We start from the raw sequence: 16642 nt of genomic DNA, 5'->3' as shown, positions 1-16642 counted from the left end.
CTCCCCACCCCCCCGCCCCGCCCCCCCCCCGCCCCACCGGCCCCTGAGAGGTGAGCTGGGCTCCCCACCCGCCCCCCGCCCCCCCCGCCCCCCCCTGCCCCACCCCCCGCCCCACCGGCCCCTGAGAGGTGAGCCGGGCTCCACCCCCCCCCCGCCCCGCCCCACCGGCCCCTGAGGGGTGAGCCGGGCTCCCCCCCCCGCCCCGCCCCACCGGCCCCTGAGGGGTGAGCCGGGCTCCCGGGCTCCCCCGTGCTGTCCTCCAGCCCCGCGCTGTCCTCCAGCCCCGCGCTGCCCTCCCACCGGCCAGCCAGTGGGTCTTCCCGCCTTAACTCCGCACGTGTGCACACACACAGCCTGCGTACGCCACAGCAGGCATTGGTGAACGCCTGTCCCAGGCCCCCGGGCCCTGTGAGAGCCACAGCCACCCAGCTGGCCAGAACGTGAGGGTAGAGCCCGGTTAGGGGCATGAAGCAGCAAGGCCTGCCTGGCCCACTCCAGAAGATTTAGAAGATGCCAGCAGGATGACCAGGAATGGGGGTGCATTCAGGTGGAGGGGACAGAGCCAGAGGGGCGCAGCCCTGCTCACGCGGGATGCTGAGCTGGCCACAGTGGATCCCGGAAGCTGCCGCCCACCTGGCACGGCCCTCCCAGGCATGCCCTCCGGGCAGCTGGGCCCCGTGCCCTGTGCAGGGGGAGGCTCTGGGGCAGGGAGGGTAGGCAGGTTCACGGAGGTCCTCGAGCACCCCGGAGGCTGCAGACTGCCAGGTGGGGCCCGCCTGACGGGACCTGAGGCCTCGGCCCACATGCCACCCAGCCCTGTGGATGGGACCCACCCAGAGCCCCCACCCCAGCACCCAGGGGCCATGGGGCCCAGCCGGTCCACACACTGCCTGCAACCGGCTCACCCCACTGGGGGCGCCACATTGCCCCGGGACCAGGGAGGGCGCCCCTGTGGGCAGGTGGCAGCTTCTGCCGGTGGAGGAGGGGCTGCCGTCTTCCCGCCAGGAGCCCCCACCCTGTCACCCCTAATTACCATGTAATGGCCTCTCTGATGCACAGTTTTATTAATCAAATTAACCAGCGCGTGTGGAGGAGATCTTTGCAACCTTGGGACATTCTGCTGAGTCGGGGATTCTCCCTGGGGGGCAGTGGGGATGGGGGCGGGCCCGGACGCCCCTCCCCCTCCCCTTCCGCACCGCTGTGCCTGGGTCTTCCTGACGCACATGCCCGCCCTGCCCCGCACACCCCACCCAGAGACACGCAGGGGACCCGACTCCAGCGCTGACATGAGCACAGGGTGGACCATCAAAGAAAGCTGGGGTACAGGGAGGACAGCTCCCCCAGGGGACCCTCAGAAGGACTGATGGCAGGGCAAGGGTCTCCAACCACAAGGGGTCCGTCCTGCTTCCCGGCCCCCGGCTTCTGCAGCCTGAGGGCCGGTGGGTGGGCAGCAGCTGCCCTCTGGTGGCCACAGGAACGAAGCCAGCCACTCATTTTCTTTCCCTTTGTAATGGGGAGGATTGAACCCACCCGACAAGTACTCTACTGTTGGGCTACATTTCCAGCTCTTCACCGCCATAGGGAGCAGCCTCTGTCTCCTTGGGAGGCCAGGCCCGGGGCCGGGGCCCGAGGCAGCAATCCTGCCTCCAGGAACAGTCCGTGTTCTCGGCAGGGCTGCAGCCCCTGGCGGGAAGGGCAGTGGGGGCTGCGGGCAGCCGGCAGCCTCTGGGTGGACTGCAGGGTGTTGAGAGCCGGGATCAAGGAGCAGGGGAGAGGCTGGGCCTGGGGGGTAGGGGGATACCCAGCAGAACTGCACCAGGCAAAACCTGGCCCATACAGGGCTGAGAGCTGAGAGCCACAGCCTAGAGGGGCTGGACCTCCAGGCCACAGCCAAGATGGCAGCAGGGTGGGGGGCCCAGGGAGTGGGCCTGGGGTCAGCAGGGTCTGCCACAGGGGCAGCATCAGCCTACGTGGAACAGTGTCAAGGAGAGCCAGGGAGCCTGGGGTCACTGCCGCCCTCCTCGGGGGCATGGTGAGCTCCCGTGCGCTCGGTGAGCTCCAGTGCGCCCAGAGCTCCTCCTCTGAGTGTCTTTAGCGGGCGGGGCGGACACTGCCTGACCTTCCCAGCACGAGGGACAGGCAGAAGGAGGGAGTCAGGGGTCGCTGCGGCCGGCCTGGACCGGTGTGCTGGGGCCCAGCTCAGGGGCAGGTGCGGTGGTCCTCGCGGGGCCGGGCCGGGCCGAGGCTGTCCATCTTGCCCAGCTTGGCCTTGCGGCTCCAGCCGAGGAGAGGCCGGGGGCCGGTGTGTGCGGCCACTGAGGTCTCGGGGCCTCCCTCTCTCTGGGTCCTCAGAAGAGCTGGCCAGCGCTCCCCCTGCAGGCAGGCCACAGAGCTGCAGCCAGGTGCCACTTCCTGGCCCACACGTGGCCGTCTGGGAGGAGGTGGAAGAGCTCTTGGCGGCCATGCTGCTCACCCCCCCCCATGAGGGGGCCTCTGGGGTGAGCCTGGGCTGGAAGTTGCCAATGCAGGGACACAGAGTCCCGACGACTGCCTGAGAGCTGGTGGTGGTCAACTCCCTGAGGGTCCCCCGCAACCCCCTTCTGCTTCCCAAGGCCTTGGGCACCCAGGGGAGCTCAGGGCCAGGACTGGAGGACAAGGCTGGGGGGTTACCTCCCCGGGCCCCCAGGACTCACCCCACTGCGTGACTCAGGGCTGGGCAGCAGTGACACCACCTGCAGGCTCACCCCCGCCTCGCCCCCGCCCTGCAGCTGTGCCACCACCTCCGAGTGTTTCCACCACTTGCACGGCTGTCCGTTCACAGACACGATGTAGTCCCCCTGCTTCAGGCCGGCCGCCTGCGGGGAGGCGGACAGTGAGGTGGAGACAGCCCGCGGCCGGGTGCGGAGGTTCCCTTCAGAGGCCAGGAGGCCTTACCGCAGCCTGGCCGCCAGGAGTGACGGCGGCGATGAGCACGGGCGAGTCTCCCCGGAGTGTGAAGCCGAAGCCGCGCTCCCCACGGGCCAGGTGGACAGGCCCCGCCAGCCGCCACCGGTTCCTGACTGAGAACACCGACAAGGGCCCCTGGGGAAGGCAAGGGTTTGAGGCTGGGCCCGGGGGCTTCAGTCCCTGGCCACCGGCCCCGCCTCGGTCTTGCATCCCTCAGGAGAAGGAGGGCAAATCCCGGCTCTCCCCCCCCCCCCCCCCGGGCCCACTGGGTCTGGTTCCCATCAGAGGCAGGGCGGGCAGAGGCGCGCTCACCACACGGTGGAAGATGTCTGCTGCCTTCCTCTGGGGCAGACTAGGCATCCTCACCTCAGGCTTCTGGTGGGTCTTAGCTAGCCAGACAGGAGGAAAAGGAGAAATCACTCAAGTTGCGGTTCAAGAGATCCCCGCAGGAGTGTGACCCTGCCCGCAGGTGCGTGCTGGCCCTTGCAGGAGCCGCCCAGCCGCCCTGGGTGCCTCCACACTGGCCTCCATCTGCCCCAGGAGCTCCCAAGGTCCTCCCAGAAGTCCCCAGCCCCTCACTATGGGTGTCCCCAGGACCAGAGTTAGTGAAGGAGGCGGGACAGTGGTGGCCAGGCTCTGCTTCTGGCTCAGCCGCAGCTCTGCCTCTTCCAGACTGCTGCCGTCCGCAGGACGGGCCTTGGCGACAGCCTCTCTACCACAGCCGCGGCTCGGGTCCGTCACCTGCCGCCACCCCATCCCCCCGGCTCGGCTGCTTACGCTGGATTTCAGGGGCCTCGGCGGCCTCCAAGAAGTCATCTTCACGCTCCAGCTCCGAGTACCTGGCCAGCGAGTGCCGCAGGGCCCGGGCCACGGCGGCCTGCAGCAGGTCCACCTTGCGAGGGACAGGACATAGCGCGTGCAGCCGCAGGGCCTCCTCCTGGCCCAGGATGGCACGCTTCAGGTGGGCCTTGGCTGCACAGGCACGGGGCGGTCACGTGTGGCACCTGGCCTAGCCAGCCCTGCCGGACTGGGCCAGGGTGCAGCAGGAGTGGGGAATGGCCGCGGGGAAGGATGGGGGTCGCCTGGGCCAGGGGGGCTCTTCCAGGAACAGACACAGGGGCCAGGGAAGAGCTGTCCCCCAGCCCCCCCCCCCCCGCCTGCCCCCAGTATACCCCAGCTGCTCCCAGCTTCCCACCTGTCCCAGCTGCCCATTTGTCCCAGTGACCCCCCGCCCCCGCCTGCCCCCAGCGTCCCCACCTGCCGCCAGCGCCCCCCTGCCCCCGCCTGCCTCCAGCAACCCCCTGCCCCCAGCACCCCCCCCCCGGCCTGCCCCCAGCGCCCCCCCGCCCTGCCCCCAGCGACTCCCCCGCCTGCCCCGGGCCTGCCCCCAGCGCCCCCGGCCTGCCCCCAGCGCCCCCACCTGCCGCCAGCGCCCCCCTGCCCCCGGCCTACCCCCAGCGCCCCCGGCGCCCCCCCGCCCCAGCGCCCCCACCTGCCCAGCACTCTCAGGCTCCCGCTCAGGCAGAATCCCCCACGCGGGAACGCCCGGTGCCCAGGGGCAGGCGCCGGCCCTGGCTGGCCCAGCTTCCTCACCCAGCTTCCTGCGCTCCTCGGGATGCTGGGGCAGCATGGGGTCTCGAGACTCACAGGGGGCTGGGTGCTGGAAGACCTGCTCGTACTCAGGGAGCTCCCCTGCGGCTGCTGGGGATCAAAGGCCATGAGCCGGGAGCACAGGCCTCCCCAGCCACACAGGCAGACGGGAGGGGACTCACGGGAGCTGCCGCCGAGGGCCGCGGCCGCATGGTAGTGGGCCAGGGCCTGGAAGTGCTCAGCCTTGACGTACACCAGGGTGGTCCAGGAGGCAGGCACGTAGTCTCGGACGGGAGGCTGCGCCATGGCCCCATACACCAGCCTGTACTCTGCAGCCACCTGCCGGGGCGTTGGGTACACTGGGACAGGGCTCTGCCCTGGGGGCACAGGCACACAGCTGCAGCTCCTGCAGCTTTAGGCCGAGCCTACTGCCACAGACCTCGACTGGCTGCTCTGGGGCGTCAGGACCCAGCTCCAGCTGACCCTACCCCTGGTCCACACCCAGGGTCTCGTGAACAGGAAAAGCTGGGGGTGGACACAGAGCGCAGAGGGCGGGCCCAGCTCCTCTGCCTGCCCTGGCTCCCCCAACTCCCGGGAGCTCTGTCCCCTTGCGGCCGGGTCCCCACTCGCGGTCCTGAGCAGGGCTTCTGGCCCTTACCTGGGCGGCCTCCTGAGCCAGGCGCAGCTGGGCCCGGCCGTCCCGTGGAGCTGTGGGGCCTGGCAAAGAGAGGCCCTGGAAGACGCACTCCTGGGCCTGGGCAGCCATCAGCTGCTCCAGCGTGGAGAGGGAGGGGGCGCTCATGTCGGGGCTGGGAGCATGGGAGAAGTTCTCCCTCAGGAGTCGGAAGGCCCCTGGGGACGGGTGGGTGCTGTCACCAGCAGAGCCTCTCGGCGGGCCAGGGCTGCCCTCTGATCCCCACCCGCCCCGGCTCTGCCCTCACCAGCAGCCTTCTGGAAGGCCTCCATGGCAGACTTGGCGCCCTCTGCACAGGAGCGGTCCTGGCGCGCCCCGATCTGCGTGTGGAGGGCGCCGATGTTGAACAGCACGCTGCCTTTCTCAAAGGCCAGGGCCCGCTGCTGGGCCGGAACCCCCGTGAGGGAATCGTACCTGTGGGGCGGGTCAGGCTGGCACAGCTCTACGGACAGGGCCTCCCCTCCCGGGCGGCCAGGCCACCAGCCCTACCAGTGGAAGAGCAGCCCCAGGCCCCTCGTGGGGCTGAAGAAGCGCGCGTCTAGGAAGCAGAGCTGGTTGTAGTAGGCAGCCAGCAGCTCCAGGCCCGCCTCGTCCGGGCGGGGGCTCCGTGTGGCCTGCACAGAGTGCCTGTGAGCCCAGCCCTCCCTGCACATGCGCAGGAGGGCAGGGGGGGGGAGGTGGGAGGGGAGGGGAAGGGGGAGGGGAGGGGGGGAGGGGGAGGGTGGCAAGCGGGCAGGTGGGTAGGCCCGGCTCCCAGATGCCTCCTAGGATTCCCCCTTTGTCTGGGGTCAGGGGAGGGAGAGGCCCACTCACCTGCCGCAGGTCCTCCAGCTCCCTGATCTCGGCCTCATAGGAGGAGCCATCCTCTCCAAAGTGCTGGGAAATCAGCTCCTGACAGAAGGACAGGCGCTGGCAGCCTGCCCTGGGAGGGAAGGCCCAGGCCCTGAACAGGCCAGCTGCTCATGAGGGACCAAGGACCTGGGGCCTGAGTGTAAGCTCTGGAAAAGGGCTTTGGGCCTGGCGTATGGAGGACCCTGGGGGCAGCTGCCCAGACAGGACGCGGAGTCCCTGGTCAGCGGCTCCAGCCCTGGGCAATCCTGGGGCATTCTGGCCCCCACCTAGCAGGGCCGCGGGGAGCCTCCAGGAGGCCAAGTCCCTCAGGGGCTCACAGGCCTGCACTCACCTTCAAGGGTGTGGCCCAGTCTAGTTCCTTGGTCTCCTTCAGGCCCAGGGGGATCATGGGCACAGTGACCCCTTCACTAGAAGCAGAAGCGTCAGCTTCAGACCTGCTGCTTCTGGGGCCCTGGGCCCCACCTCCCCTGTGCCCAGCTGCACTTCCCCACGTGAGCCTGCGTGCAGACCACCAGGGATCTCGTACCCCTCGGGCTGGTCCACATCAGTGCTGCTGCCCAGCCCCGCCAGCTCCTCCTTCAGCAGTTGCAGGTTGGAGTTGACGTAGCTCAGCTCCAGGGCCACCGTCTCTCTGACCTGATTGTTGCTGGTGGCTCTAGGGAGGCCAGCGGAGGTCAGCATCCCCGGCTTCCGGGAAAGCGCAGGATCCTAGGCCTGCAGCTGCCTCCTGTCGCGCCTGGCTCCAGTCCACCCCAGAAGGGCCCACCACGCCAGGTTTCCTCTCCCTCTCCAACCCCTCCTCCGCCGTGCCCCTTGGGTGTTACACACGTGGGAAGCCCCTGCCCCCGGCGCCCCCAGGCAGCTCCCAGACCATGGGGGAGCCAGCCCCACCCTGAACCTGCACTGGGGGTCTGAGGAGGCCAGGCTCGGAGTGTGGGGCCCGCGGCCCGCCCCGGCAGGGGCTACATGGCTGCAGGAGGGCTGGAGCCCATGACATGTAGTCCGTGTGGATCAGCTGAGGTCCCAGCCCGGGGCTGCCTGCTCACTTGCCTATGTGGCCGCTTCTGAGCCAGTGTGCGGCTGGCAGGGCCCCGGACTGGGAGAAGGTGTGACTGGCTGGCAGGCCTGGGTGGGAACTTGTCATGGCCACCTGTGACAGGTCCCTCTTCCCGCCCCTCCCCCACCCCCGTGGGCCGCCAGCCTCTGCCAGGCCCGGCCCTCACCTGTAGAGGTTCTCTGCGCCAGCACGCATGCGCAGCTCCTTGCTGATCTGCTGGTGGAGCCGGGCCCGGTGGCTCTGCTCCGGGGCGTCGCAGCCCTGTGGGACAGCGGGCGGTCACCACCCCTCCGGGGGCTCTGCTGGAGGACCCTGCTCACCCTTGGGGAGGGAGACTTCACGGTGGGCTCCAGCCTGCGCTGGCTGGCTGGGGACACAGGGGACAGCTCCATGTGCCCCTCCCAGCTTCCTGGGGGCCGCAGACCCAGCCCTGTCCTGCCAGCCGACCGGCTGCATGCCAGAGGCCCGCTTTAGTCTTGACAGGGGCCTGGCCATCTCCCAAGGAGAGGGCAGCAGCCGGAGACTGCCCACAGGAGGGCACCTGGGCTGGAGCCCAAAAGTGAGAGGCTACCAAGTGGTCTGTAGGTGACAGGGAGAGTGATCCGCCACCCACAGATGGGCTGGGATAGGTGGGGAGAACATGGCGGGCCTGCCCCACAGCTGCTGGGGCACTGCTTTCCACGCCTGAGCCTGGGCCGCTGCCCCCCATGCCCACCCGTGTAGGGGTGGAAGCTGAGGCCCGGGGTCTTCCTTCCAGGGCTGAGGCCTAGGCTAGGCCGCCAGAGGTTCCCACCGACGGGCGGCAGCAGGTTCTGAGGCTCGGGTGAGTCCAGTCCATGGCCTTGGCTCAGGCAGATGGCTCTCATCAGCTCCACACTCTGCCCCTGCAGGCCCCAGCCCCAGCCCCATGGCCTCCCTACCCATGGGCTCCCTCAGGAGGCTAAGCCAGCCTCCTGACCCAGCCCAGCTGGCCCTATGGGACCGGGTGGACTCCGGAAGCCAGAGACTCACGCCCAGTTTTCCACACCGGATGGAGGACGTGCCCAGTAGAGAGGGCACAGATGTCGGATGTGCCCAGTAGAGAGGGCACAGATGTCGGATGACCGGTTCCCTCCTGGTGCCATTTCCCCAACTCTGGAAACAAAAGCCACCCAGCCCCTCCCTTGTACCATGACCCCACTGGGAGGCCTCAGGCTCCCCCTTCGAGAGACTGGAGGTCTACAAGGACCCTGGGCAGAGTCTGGCCTTGGCTCCTTGGAAGGGGTGGGGAGCAGAGAAGCAAACCCCTCCCCAGTGCAGAGACCCTGGTGCAGGCCCTGCCAGTGGGCTGTGCCCAGGACTAGCAAGAAGAGGTGATGGCTACCCCTGCGCAGGCCTGGCCGTCTGAAAACAAAGTAGCCCTGCACTCTCCTTCAGTCCCCCAGCCAGACTAGCCCTCCGTGCCCAGAGGCAGCCACTTCCCAGCACTAGGCCCCGGTGCCCTCCCTGCCAGGGTCTACCCATCGGATGGAGCTGTGCTTTGCTCTCCTGAGCATGGAGGAGAGAGGATGACTCCGCTCTGCCCTCCAGTGTGTGGCAACAGGGCCCCATGGGCAGCCCACGCGAAGGGTCTCTTGGGACCTGGCATCTGTAGAACACACGTGCACACGCATGTGCTTGTGCACACACACAGCGTACACCAGCATGGCCTGTCCACCCTCACGGGGAGGGCAGGCGTGCTCACCACCTGTCTCCTCTTTGATGTCTACTTGGACACCTGGGCGCTGGCCCTGTCCCACCACACTCTAACCCTAACCTAACTGCGGGCACGCCTGGGAATCTGAGTTCGCCACAAGTACCCACAGAGTGCTGGCTGGCACCCACCCAGCAGGGGCGCCTCCAGCTGCCCCCTGCATGCTGAGACCAGGGGAGGGCACAGTCCCTCCCTGCCCCCACTCCCGCGCCTGTCCCGGCCCCTCCCGCTGGCCACTGGCTTAGGGTCCACTCTGGCAGGGTGGGACACAAGGTTGTTCTGGGCAGATACGCCAGCTCCCCCAGTGCCGGGTTATCCAAGGATGGGGTGTGCACACGGCGTAAGTCCAGAGAAGCCACTGAACCCCCCTCCCCATTTTGGGGAAGCAGCCAGAAGAGGGCTGAGACAGCGCCGGCCACAGGCCAGAGCCGGACATGTCCACGGAGCCTCCCGCACATCTTGTCTGCCCAACCTCCCGAACGTTCCTTCTACCCACGGCCACCCGCGCGGCCTGCGGGCGTGCCCACCCTGAGTGGGTTCACGGAGGGCGAAAGCCACAGCACCTGTCCCGGGGCGGGGAGGGCGCCCGGGGCTGCGGACCGGCTGGATAGAATCAGCGGACGGCGTGCGTCCTGACGCCGCCGGCAGCGCCGCGCTGGGCACCCCGACCCGAGGCCCGCGCGGTGGGCAGGCGCCCGGCCCGGCCAGAACGCCCCGCCGGGCGCGGGCTGACCTGGGAGCAGCGCGGAGGACCCCGCTCCCCGGCGCGGGTCCGCCGAGTGCCCCACCGGACCCCTCTCCTGGGCCCGGCCCCCGGGCCCCCGCGGGGCACCACTCGGCCTCGGGGAGGGAGGTGCCGGCCCAGACCTCGGCGGGCCCCGGGCCCCCGGGCCCCCGGCGGAGGGAACGCCGCGGAGCCCGCTGGCCGGCGCCCCACCTTGCGGACGCTGTCGTCGCCGGCGCCCTGGCCGTCCGGCCGCTCCTCGAGGATCATCGCCGTCCTCCCGGAGGCCGCCCCCGCGGGGCCGCGAACGTAGGGCCCTCGGACGCCGGGAGCGCCCGCGCAGCGCGGCCCTCGCTACCCCGCGCCAGGTCCGGTCCCGGCGGGCTCCGCAGGCCGGCGCGGCAGCGAGGGACGCTGGCCCCGCCTGCAAAACTTGCTCTACCCAATCAGCAGCGGCCTCCGCCTCGACAGACAGCAGCAGCCACCAACCAGAGCGCGAGGCAGGTGGGCTCCGGAGGCGGCCCCGCCCCGTCCCGCCGAGCTCGCGGAGCTTGGAATCCGGTAACCCCTGGCAACCGCAGGCCGCTCGCCGGGCGCAGGGCGCATGCGCCGCCGGGCACGTCGGGCTGCGAGGAGCGGAGGGCTGCGGGCGGCGACCCGGCTCCGCCTCCGTGCCGAGCTCGGCCCGCACCTGTCCTCGCCCCCCCCCCCCCCGCCGGGGTGCGTCCCCGAACCGCGCACCCGGCCGGGCCTGGCGCCTCCTCCCGGCGTCCCGGGCGGGCCGGGCGCAGGCCCTTGCGGGGGGGGGCGGGGGTACGCGTGACCTCCCGCCGTGCCCCCCCCCCCCCGGCTCGCAGGGCGACTCAGCCGGTGCCGTTGCGCGTCCCTCATCCACGCAAACGCGCCGCCTCCGCCATCTCCACCCGACTCGCCCCTCCCGCACCCCGCAGGCCCGGTCTGAACCGGGAGGAGGGCCCCCCCCCCCAGCCCCGGCCCGCACGCCTGCCCGCCTGCACCGCACCTCCGGGAGAGCCCAAGCAGGGCGTTCTAGAAAGTCGCTGCCTGACCGGATGCGGCCAGTCTGGTGACTGTCCCTTCCCCAGTGGTGCTGAAGAATGTGTATGTGTTTGCGCAAAGTATGATATGTGCGCGTGAAGCGTACACGTGTGTGCTTGAAGTACGTATATATGTGTGTAAAAGCGTGTATATACGTGTGTGCACAGGAAGTGTATATATATGCGCGCACACACACAAAGCATTCCCTTGCCCCTGATGTAAAGCCAGCCTTGTGCGACTGGGAGGTGTAGGGCCTTTAGCAGGGGGCCCCGGGAGGGCATGAGTGCTTGGGGTGTAGGTCTCTGGCCCTGGAGACCCCGGTCCCTTCTTACCCTTCTTTTTGCTTCCCGAATTGCTGTGAGGTGAGTAGGCTCCTCTCCTGCCATGATGATCTGCTTCAGGGCAGATGCCCGGGCATCGGGGCCGACCGACCAGGGACCAGGGACCAGCTAGCCTGGTGCAGTGTCTCGGTGTGGGGACACAAGATGACTGGATGTGGCCCAGTCTCTGATCGGGGTGACGCTCTTCCCAGCCCCTCGAGACCACGTGCCACTGTGCCACTGTTTGTTTACTTCTGCATTTTTCCAGGGTGAGGGACAGAGGAGGCTGGCTTTGGAGGCACAGGATTGGCTAAAGCCAAAAAACTTAATTAGTCTTTTATTAGTCCACTGCTGTGGATAGGGGGATGTTGGAGTTTTGGAATGTGACTATATTCAGAAGCAAAATACAACGAAGCCAAGTACTGGCTGGTGGGGCACAGAGAGGGTGTGCTACTGCCCCTGGGCTGTTCTGCCTGGCCGGGAGGGGTGGACAGCTGCTTCTGCCCGGCCACAGGGAAGCTTTAATCAACGGCTGAAACTGGCACCCAGGCCTCATGCGTGGAGCGGAGCGCCCCGGGCGGCAGGGGCGGGAGCAACGGCATGTGAAAAACGAACTGATTATAAATACAATCAACAATTTCGCATTTGGGAGGAACCCGTTCATCACTTTGAAAGCACCTTTAACAAAAGACATGGGGCTGGGAAGGCGGCTCAGTGGTAGAGCGCTTGCCTTGCATGCATGAGGCCCTGGGTTCCATTCCTCAACACCACATAAGCGGGGAAAAAAAAAGCCGGAAGTGGCGCTGTGGCTCAAGTGGTAGAGCGCTAGCCTTGAGCTGAAGAGCTGAGGGACAGTGCCCAGGCCCAGAGTTCAGGCCCCAGGACTGGAACCCCCCCCCCAAAAAAAGACACACCTGGCTTCTCAGGGAGACAGGCCAGCCAGCCCTCTGGCTGCCCGTGCAGGCTGGCAGCAGCCCCGACAGCAGACAGGTGTATGTATTCCTGTTGAAGATCAGTTGATACTCACATGTTTAAATGAGTTTTGCTGAGAGCAGCAGTTTGCTGGGGACTCCACAGAGGGCTCCTGAGAGCACTTCCTGGGGCTGGCGGGGGCAGGGAGAGGCTCTGACACAGCACCCAGCCCGCCGGCCATGTGCCCACGGACAGGAGAAGTTCTGCTCTGAGCAAGAACATGGCTGTCCATAGTGTCTGGGCTGGCACTTTTTCTGGGACATAAAGGGAAAAGGAGGGCTGGGAAGTTGGCTCAGTGGTAGAGCGCTTGCCTTGCATGCCTGAGGCCCTGGGTTCCATTCCTTAGCACCACATAAGCAAAAAGAAAAAAGCCGGAAGTGGCACTGTGGCTCAAGTGGTAGAGCGCTAGCCTTGAGCTGAAGAGCTGAGGGACAGCGCCCAGGCCCAGAGTTCAGGCCCCATGACTGGACCAAAAAAAAAAAAAAAAAGGGAAAAGGAGATGAGAAATGAGCCAATGATTGTTCTTGGGAGCTGGTCGCAGATGCCTGTCACAGGTACTTTATTATTATTATTATTATGCTTGAGGGGCCTGTGCTGGCATGTGTTGGGCGTAGGGACTTGCGGGCAGCAGAGGCATCTGCAGACCGCACGTGCTGACGCCACCCCCAGTCCCGGCCCCAGAAAACCCCAGGGCAGGCAGTGCAGACGCGTGGGGAAAGCCGAGGTGTGCTGAGGAGGGGGAGGTGTGAGTGTAAGGCACAGTTTTGGTGGTGTGCCCACCAGAGGGGAGCGTGGGGTAGAGTGTGTGTGCAGGGAGGGGGCGGGACCGTACCAGAGAGACCAGAGAGCTCAGGGCAGTGGTCAGCAGCGTAGGGGTGACCTGGAGTGGGAGGAAGAGGTGGCTGGCACCGCAGGCCTTCACTCCGGGCAGAGCCCGTGACTGATGCCGCCCCCAGCTGCCAGCACTCCGCGGGACAACCATGGGTGCAGAAGACACTGGTGGCACCTGCTGGATGTAGTCTGGGGGTGTGAGAACAAGGTTTTGGGCGTGTGTGTGCGCGCGTGCACATATGCACTGGATCTGGGGCTTGAACTCAAGACCTGGCCGCTGCCCCTGAGCTTTTTCCACCCAAGGCTGACATTCAACCACTTGAGAAACAGCTACACCTCCAACTTTTTAAACTGGAGGTAATAGTCTCATGGACTTTCATGTCCAGTCTGGCACTGAAACTGTGATCCTCAGATCTCAGCTTCCCGAGTGGCTAGGACTACAGGCATGATCCTCAGATCTTGGCCTCCTGAGTGTATAGGATTACAGGAATGATCCTCAGATCTCCCGAGTTATAGGACTTCAGGCATGAGCCCCCAGAATCCGTCAACCAGCCTGTTTTGACTGGGATCAAGTCCACCTGAGGGGAGGATGTAAACTCTGAGAACTGTCGCAGTTCCTGGTTGCGAGGTCAGGGTGGCTGCAGGTTGGGAGCACTCTCAGCTGCTGTGGGGTTTGACCACAGTGGCAGGAGGCAGGGGAGCAGGGCCAGGGCAGGAGGGCGGGGCTGCTGAGGTTGGTCAGGGAGAGCGGGGTGGGTTGGGAGGGGACTCAGAGGGAGAGGAGCAGGGCCACACTGGGCTGCTCAGAAGGCAGAGGGAGGGAGGGCCCAGGCCAGCCACGCCATGCCACGGCCAGGGTGGGCCAGGCCTCTCTCAGATCCTAAAATGTGTAACAGGGAAACTTCCTGGTGCTGGGAGTGCAGCTCAGAGGGAGAGCACGTGTGTGGCGTGTACAAGGCCAGACTGTCCCCAAAGTCCTAAGTCCAAGTCCTAAGTCTATTCATTCATGACCTAAGCTGAAAGACTTAGCCTGGGTGGAGGTGAGTCTAATGGCCCTACTGCACACTTTTTCTTTTTTGGTGCCAGTCCTAGGGCTTGCACTTAGGGCCTGGGCGCTGTCCCTGTGCTTGTGGCTGGTGCTCTATCACTTGAGCCACAGCTCACCTTTGAGCTTTTTGGTGGGTAGTTGGGCAGAAGAGTCTCACAGACTTTCTTGCCTGGGCTGGCCTCAAATGGAAATCCTCAGATCTCAGCCTGCTGAGTAGCTGGGGTTAGAAGCGTGAGCCATCAGCGCCTGGCTGTGATACCTTTCGTCAGACATTTTGGATACAATTTATGGCATTCTTTTATAGACATGGAGCAGATTAACCAACTGCCAGCGTTTAGACCACCCAGACACAGCTGCCCTGGAGATCTGTCATTGGGAAAGACGTGTCATTTATTTACCAAGCAAAAGAGGACATTATTCAGTGGAGCCAAAGCTGCCTTCCCCCTGAAACCCTGCTTCTATTTTCCACGTCTGACTAATTTTTAATCTCAGTGACTGAGTGGCAACGCTGCTTTTAAGGAGTTCTTGATGCACGCTGCCTTCACAAGATCGTGCTGGAGATTGCTCCGGGATGCTGAGAATTAAATGAGCTCAGCCACCGACCTCGTGGCTCCTTCAACTCCAGGCACAGACGCAGACGTGAAGCTGTCCTCACGGGCATTTCTGCTGCCCAGGGCAAGGCCGGGTCTGTCATCGCCCTCGCCACACAGAAGCTCGGTTATTCGTTAAGGAGGCTGGACGATGATGCCGTGCTTCCTACCGGCCAGGGCAGGGTCAGGCTGGGGATGTCTGCAGTGACCTCTGCTTCTCAGGCAGCTGTGGTTAGGCCGAGCACGGCTGCTCCTCACAGGCCCTGAGTGCTGAGTGTCTGTCCACCGAGGCAGCCTGGAGCCAGGGCGGCCTTCCCCGCCCCACACCCCACCCTTCCCACACGGCTGCTGCCCCCTGCAGGCCCAACCACTCCCCTCCCATGGCCTGCTCTGGGGTGGGGTGGGGGGCCTGGGGTGCCCAGAGCCCCTGGGGGGGGGGACCGCCTTGCCTGCCACTGCCCTCACTCCAGTCTTCCTCCTTGAGCTGGCTGGGACCACCTCCCAGACAAGAACGTGTGTGCGGAGGCCCGGCCTCGGGGGCCACGGCCACACTGCCCGCCGCTTCCCCTGGGCTGCGCCCTCTCCCAGCTGGGAGTCCTCCATCTGCTCCACTGCCCTGGCTACACCCACTGGCTGTCTAGACGGAACACCAGGCGGCCTCTCCCATGCTGGCCTTGCTTCTGGCTGGCAGCATAACCTAGATGGAGGGGGAGAGGGGCTGGGCAGGCTGCTGTGGCCTCTTCCCCGAAACCACGATGACCGGCACTCAGTCCCTCCCTCGGATGTCCCCTCCCCCCTCCCTCGGGTGTCTCTTCCCCCCTCCCTCAGGTGTCCTCCCCTCAAGCGTCTCCTCCACCAGCTTCTCTGCGCTGGTCTCCCTGGCCTGCGTGGGCCCCGCCCTGGGGCTGCTCTTGGGGCTGGGATTCCCAGGAATCCCAGGGAGATTCGAACTCTCCAACTGGCTGAACTAATCCTGCCTACAGGCAAAGGCCGCTCTCTCCCCGGTCCTTCCCTGGGTGGAGAGGAGAGGAGAGGGGTATGGAATGGAGAGAAGGCCAGGAAATGGGGTGCGGGGTTGGGGAGACAGGCCGGGCTTTGTCCGGGAGCCTGGCTGCGCTGTGGGATTGGAACCTGTGTTTCTGGTTTGTTAGTCTTTGCTTCACTCAGGCAGGAGTGAAGATCCCTTGGAGGGCAGAACAGGTTGGTAACGCGAGCGGCTCTCCACACAGGAGGAAACCCAATCCCCAGCCGCCCTGCCTCTGTGTGCCTTTTTCTTTCTGTTTTTGAACCCAGGGCCTGGGCGCTGTCCCTGAGCCCCTCTGTGCCAGGCGAGCGCTCTACCACTTGAGCCTCAGCAGCACTTCCAGCCTTTTCTGTGTATGAGGAATGGAATGCAGGGCTTCATGCGTGCTAGGCAAGCGCTCTACCCCTGAGCCACACTCCCAGTCCTGGTTTGATTTATTTTCTTATATTTTTAATTAATTACTTTTCTGCTTCCACTGGGGCTTGAAATCAGGGTATTGGCACTGCCCCTTAGTTTTTTCACTCAAGGCTGGCCCTATACCACTTGAGCCACGGTTCCACTCCGGGCCTTTTGGCAGTTAATGGGAGATTAGAACCTCACAGATTTTGTTGCCTGGGCTGGCTTTGATCCACATCCTCAGATCTCAGCCTCCTGAGTTGCTAGGATGGCAGGTGTGAGCCACCGGCGCCCAGCTTTTGGTTTGGTTTTAAGTAAATGATCCTGCTGGGAGTCATGGTGCCCTTGGTGACAGTCCACACACGCAACTGCCCTAAGCAGAGCTGTCCGCACGGACACAGCAGCCCCACCTCCCCTCACTTCGCGGAGGGCCAGCTCCAGTTTGCTGCTCTCCGGTGTCAGAGAGATTCCAAATAGCTCCCTTTGTCCAGTAGAACAAAGACGCAGGCTTGGTGGGAAAGTTAAGTTCTATAGAGGAATTATTAGCCTGATGGCAACATTTGGGTCTCAGTTCATGCTGAGTGGAATGTGAGCTAGAATCAGTATGAGCTAACTAGTGTTTTAAATAGTCTCCATTTAAGAATGACTCGGTTGGCTTTAGAGTTGTGTAATCGGATGTTTTATCACCTCAAAGCATGCTTGCTAACTTCCCACTGAGGAGATGTGCCATTGCCTTTTATGTCTGCTGCTGCTGGCTGCTTCAGGCCCTTCCTGGTCCCCCGGAGGTCCTGCTGTGAGTCGCTTTTTCCC

The 16642-nt window shown here is 65.3% G+C and overlaps 1 protein-coding gene across 4 annotated transcripts; it reads right to left on the bottom strand.

Moving 5' to 3' along the window:
- Positions 1–1052: 1052 nt before the first annotated feature.
- LOC138829587 (rhophilin-1-like) lies at positions 1053–11091 on the bottom strand. 4 transcript variants are annotated; one of them, XM_070025962.1, is made up of 15 exons: positions 10984–11091; positions 7306–7400; positions 6609–6737; positions 6414–6489; positions 6044–6121; positions 5720–5844; positions 5478–5644; positions 5195–5388; positions 4719–4875; positions 4540–4647; positions 3724–3918; positions 3259–3335; positions 2935–3081; positions 2694–2855; positions 1053–2431 (listed from the first exon to the last, which is right to left on the bottom strand). In XM_070025962.1, the coding sequence occupies exons 1-15, from the start codon at positions 11035–11037 to the stop codon at positions 1982–1984; spliced, it is 2214 nt and encodes a 737-aa protein (XP_069882063.1). In that variant the 5' UTR covers positions 11038–11091; the 3' UTR covers positions 1053–1981. The 4 variants fall into 4 exon arrangements, with proteins under 4 accessions (XP_069882063.1, XP_069882062.1, XP_069882064.1 ...); XM_070025961.1 differs by lacking the exon at positions 10984–11091 and adding an exon at positions 9809–9963; XM_070025963.1 differs by lacking the exon at positions 10984–11091 and adding an exon at positions 9809–9963 and having other exon boundaries at positions 4540–4644.
- Positions 11092–16642: the final 5551 nt, after the last annotated feature.

This window comes from Dipodomys merriami, unplaced genomic scaffold (genome assembly GCF_024711535.1).
Source record: "Dipodomys merriami isolate MVZ:Mamm:240054 unplaced genomic scaffold, mDipMer1.0.p SCAF_174, whole genome shotgun sequence".
NCBI classification, from domain to species: domain Eukaryota; kingdom Metazoa; phylum Chordata; class Mammalia; order Rodentia; family Heteromyidae; genus Dipodomys; species Dipodomys merriami.
Note: the sequence above shows the minus strand (reverse complement) of the source record. Positions and strands in the feature narration are given on the sequence as shown.